The sequence below is a fragment of the Emiliania huxleyi genome (assembly GCF_000372725.1).
Source record: "Emiliania huxleyi CCMP1516 chromosome Unknown EMIHUscaffold_1841, whole genome shotgun sequence".
Lineage (NCBI taxonomy): Eukaryota > Haptophyta > Isochrysidales > Noelaerhabdaceae > Emiliania > Emiliania huxleyi.
The window spans coordinates 1-3,968 of NW_005200744.1; the positions used below are offsets into that span (position 1 = coordinate 1).

Genomic DNA, 3,968 nt, shown 5'->3' on the forward strand with positions numbered 1-3,968 from the left:
CCCCCCCCCCCCCCCCCCTTGTGGTACACTTGATACCCGTTGCCCCCGGTAAGCGAAGCCGTTTAGCGCCGTTTTCCCAGAAAGGAGGCCTTAGGACAGAGCGGGTACCTTCGGCCCCCAGCCTGATGTGTGATGAGCGAAATCGATGTCATGACATTTTTGGCCGTGTTTTTCTTACCTTTCTTTTTTGAAAATTCCCTACCGGCTAATAACTTCCTCCTCATCCTCCACCCCGTTTGGTCCCCTTCCGCTAGCCGTCCTGTTTGGGGAGGCTATGGAGCAAGTCCTCGGGGGGGGGGGGGGGGGGGCTGTCAGTCTCGGCGAAGTGGGCGCGTCGAGAGAGAGGGCGCGCCTCGGCCGCCGCGCCTGCTGCTCGCGCTTCTTGAGGCCGCTCGAGACGCCAGCTACGATGTGTGCGGCGGCGCTTCCGGCGGCCTCAAGAGCGACGAACCCGCCGCGATGTGTCGCAGAGAGAGAGGGAATACCGCTTCCTTAGAGCTACCATCCCCTGGCCTCGCTGCACAGCGCATGCATGTGCGCAAGTTTTGGCCCGGCTGCCTGCGCCAAACGCGGGATGAAGACCGCGCGCGCCTTCGTGACATGCGGGGATGGGTGACCGGGGGAGCAAACCAGCGCGCATGCGGTGGCGCAAGCGGCGCGCCTAGGACTGCTGCTGCTGCCGCTTCGCGTACCACTCTGGCACCAGTCGGTGCTTGATGCCGGGCGCGTGCTCGAACAGCTCCTGCGGCTTGAAGTCGAAGAGCGGCGGCGGCGGCCGATTGCTCGCTTGGAGCGCCGTCTTCTCCCTGCTCTTGTCCATGAAGGAGAAGAAGGCGCGCACGCCCGGCGTGGAAGCCTGCACCGTCGTCGCGTATTGCGCAAACGCTTTCCTGTACTTGCCCTCGCTCTTGATCGGCCGGAATGTGAGGGTGACGACCGCCTTGGCGGCGCCGGCCGCCGACTCGCGGTTCGGATCCTTGTTGTCGTGCCCGCAAATCGTGTCGCACGTCCGCCACAGAGGTCCGAGCACGTTCTTGATGCACGCCTACGGTTGGTGGTCCACGGTGCGGCGGATTGGCGCAGCGTGCCACCGCGTGATGCATACGTTGCGCCTGGCCGGGAGCGGACTGCAGCATCGGGAGCAGTAGCGAGTCGACGAAGCCCTCGCAGGCAGACCGGCAACCGCAGTAACAGCCCGGGTCGTGTGGGCCGAGTGGGCAGCCGCAGTCCACCATTCGAAGATAGGCCAGCCACAGATTGCAGCCAGAGACGGCAGCGAGAGGGAAGCCGAGAGCAGCCGGAGAGGCACCCTGGGTCAACCCAACCCCTGGTAGGGGTACACCGAAAAAAGAATTTTGATGTGACGAAAAAAGAATCCAAAAAACAAGAGAACCCCGATTTAGGGACTCCCCTCGACGGCAAGGGCGGGGGCGAGGGCATCCATCAGGCCGATGATCACGCGGGAGTTGCAACCGGGAGGCGGGAGGGGTCATGCGGGAGGCGGGAGGGGTCAGGCTGAGCGGCGTGCGAAAGGCTCGAGTTGAGGCGCCGCTTGAACCAGTGCGCCGTCAGGGCGGGGTGGCCGGGCAGCCTCTCCTCCAGGTGCTCCCTCAGCACCCGCAGCAGGCCCCGCACCACACCCGCCGCCTCGGGGCGCGCGCAGAGGTCGGTCTGTTGCGTCGGGTCTGCGGCGCGGTCCCACAGCCGACAGAGGCCGGCCGCCCCCATCTCCTCGAGCCGCAGGCGGTGGGAGGCGTCGGCGCGCGAGCCGTTGGTCGTGATTGGCGCGCCGAGAGCAGTCACCGAACGTCACCAGGGTTGCAGAGGCCGTACTTTTGGCGGACCGACGCCGGTGCCTCGAGGGAGAGCCACCACCGGCGCGTCGCCGGCTGGCAGCCGAGGCGGAGGGCTTGCGCTTGCACCTCTCCAGCAACAGCACCGGGTACAAGGGCGTGCAAATGGCGTCCACTACTGGCCGCTTCCAGGCGCGGTACAGGGTGGACAGAGAGCAGGTCTCCATCGGCTGCTTCGACACGGCGGTGGAGGCGGCGGTGGCGTATGCGCGGGCGGTCGGCGAGTACCAGCCTCCAGCTCAACCTCCTCCGACAGTGGCCACGGAGGCGGAGGGCTTGTGCACCTGTCGAGCGGCAGCAGCAGCGGGTACAGGGGCGTGGGCAAGCTCCACTCTGGCCGCTACCAGGCGCAGCACAGTGTGGACGGGAGGGAGGTCTATCTCGGCCTCTTCGGCACACGGCGGTGGAGGCGGCGGTGGCGTACGCGCGGGCGACTGGCGAGGTGGCGGCGGAGCCTGAGCGGCCCCCTGGCGCAGTCGGGCATTGAGGAGGCGCCGGAGAGGTCGGAGGTGGCGACGGAGGTGGAGGGGCTGCGGCTCTCGATCCACAGCGCCACCGGCTACAAACAAAGGCGTGCGCGAGATCAACAAGACCGGCCGATTTCGAGCGGACGGGCGCACCGCATATGGTAAGCCCGTCTCCTTTGGCACTTTCGCGACGGCGGTCGACGCGGCGGTGGCCTACGCGCGGGCGGTCGCGGAGATGGAAGGGGCGGAATCGATCGCGGAGGACGAGGCGGCCGCGATAACGCCACGCCGCGCCGAAAAGCGCCCGCTCGAGGCAGCGAGGGCGTCACCGCCGAAACGGCGTTAACAGCATATTTTCAAGCTTAAGAAATATTCAGGTGTTTTAGAGAGTCGGGCAAAGTGTGCCAAACTGTACACTCAAACCCGGCGGCCGGAGTGTCGGGTGCATCAACAGTCTCCGCATATCTCCCCATCTCTCGCCCCTCCCCTCCGGGCCTCGTCCCTCCCCGCACCGCCGCCGCACGCGTCCAAGGCCTTGCGCAAGATGCCGCGCGACGCCGCGCGCGAACCCGTTCCGCTCCCCGCCTCTTCCCTCCTGCTGCTGCCGCGCCGCCACGCGCTCCACGCCAGCTGCAGCCGCAAGGCGACGAGGTCGGCCGCCATCTGCAGCGGCGTGAGCGGCGTCACCTTTGAGCCCTCGACGTCGCGCCACGCCACCGGCACCGAGCCGCGCGCCTAACCTCTGGTGATCCCGGGTGATCTCGTGCGATCTCGTGCGATCTCGGGTGATCTCGGGCGATCCCGGGTGATCCCGTGTGATCTCGTGTGATCTCGGGTGATCTCGCGTAATCTCGGGCAATCTGGGGCAATCGCTCGCCTGCGCGAGGGCGAGGAGCTGCACGTCGTACGCCCAGCCGCGGATCTGCAGCGACGGGAAGAGCTCGCGCGCCGCGCGGCGGGAGAGAAGCTTGAACCCGCACTGAGTGTCGGGCACGCCCCGCACGCAGGTCGACGCGAGAGCCGCAAACACGACTCCCATCAGCCTCCTCGCGGCGGGCCGAGCGGCAAGAGCCGCGGCGCGGCAGCCGACGGCCATCTCGCAGCCGCGCGCGCCCACCCGCCGCTCGAGCGCGGGCAGCGCCGAAAGGGGCGTGGCGTCGAGGAGGAGCAGGAGCTCGCCTCGCGCCGCCGCCGCGCCGGCGGCGAGGCCAGCGCCCTTGCCGCGATTGGCCCCACGGCCGGAGGAGAGGAGCCGCAGCCGCGGCTCCGCCGCCAGCCGCGCCGCGACGAGCTCGCACGTTGAATCGTGGGAGCCGTCGTCCACCACGATGATCTCCCACGGGCCTCGCCGGGTGGTCGACAGGTGAGCGAGCGACTCCTCGAGCGTGCGCGGCAGCCTCTCTGCCTCGTCGTACGCAGGGATGATCACAGAGAGAGACGCGGTGCCGACAGTGCACTGCGCGGCCGGCGAGCGGGGCCGCGCGAGCGGCAAATGCATTCGCGGAAATGAAGAAAAACGCGTGGTGCCAGAAAAAGAAAAGAATCGGGCGGTCGCTCTCCTCCGCTACTCGCCTTGCTTCCTACTCGCCCAATTCATTGTCGCCACCGTCGCTGCCGTCAGAGGAAGCAGGCGTGGGCGGTCGGCTCG

General features: G+C 67.8%; 1 protein-coding gene across 1 annotated transcript; it reads right to left on the reverse strand.

The window, feature by feature from the left end:
* Nucleotides 1-661: 661 nt before the first annotated feature.
* Nucleotides 662-3,818, reverse strand: EMIHUDRAFT_123131 (hypothetical protein; the record flags this gene model as incomplete). The annotated part of the gene is made up of 4 exons (XM_005782898.1): nucleotides 662-1,045; nucleotides 1,474-1,731; nucleotides 2,474-2,533; nucleotides 3,222-3,818. The coding sequence occupies 4 exons, from the start codon at nucleotides 3,816-3,818 to the stop codon at nucleotides 662-664; spliced, it is 1,299 nt and encodes a 432-aa protein (XP_005782955.1).
* Nucleotides 3,819-3,968: the final 150 nt, after the last annotated feature.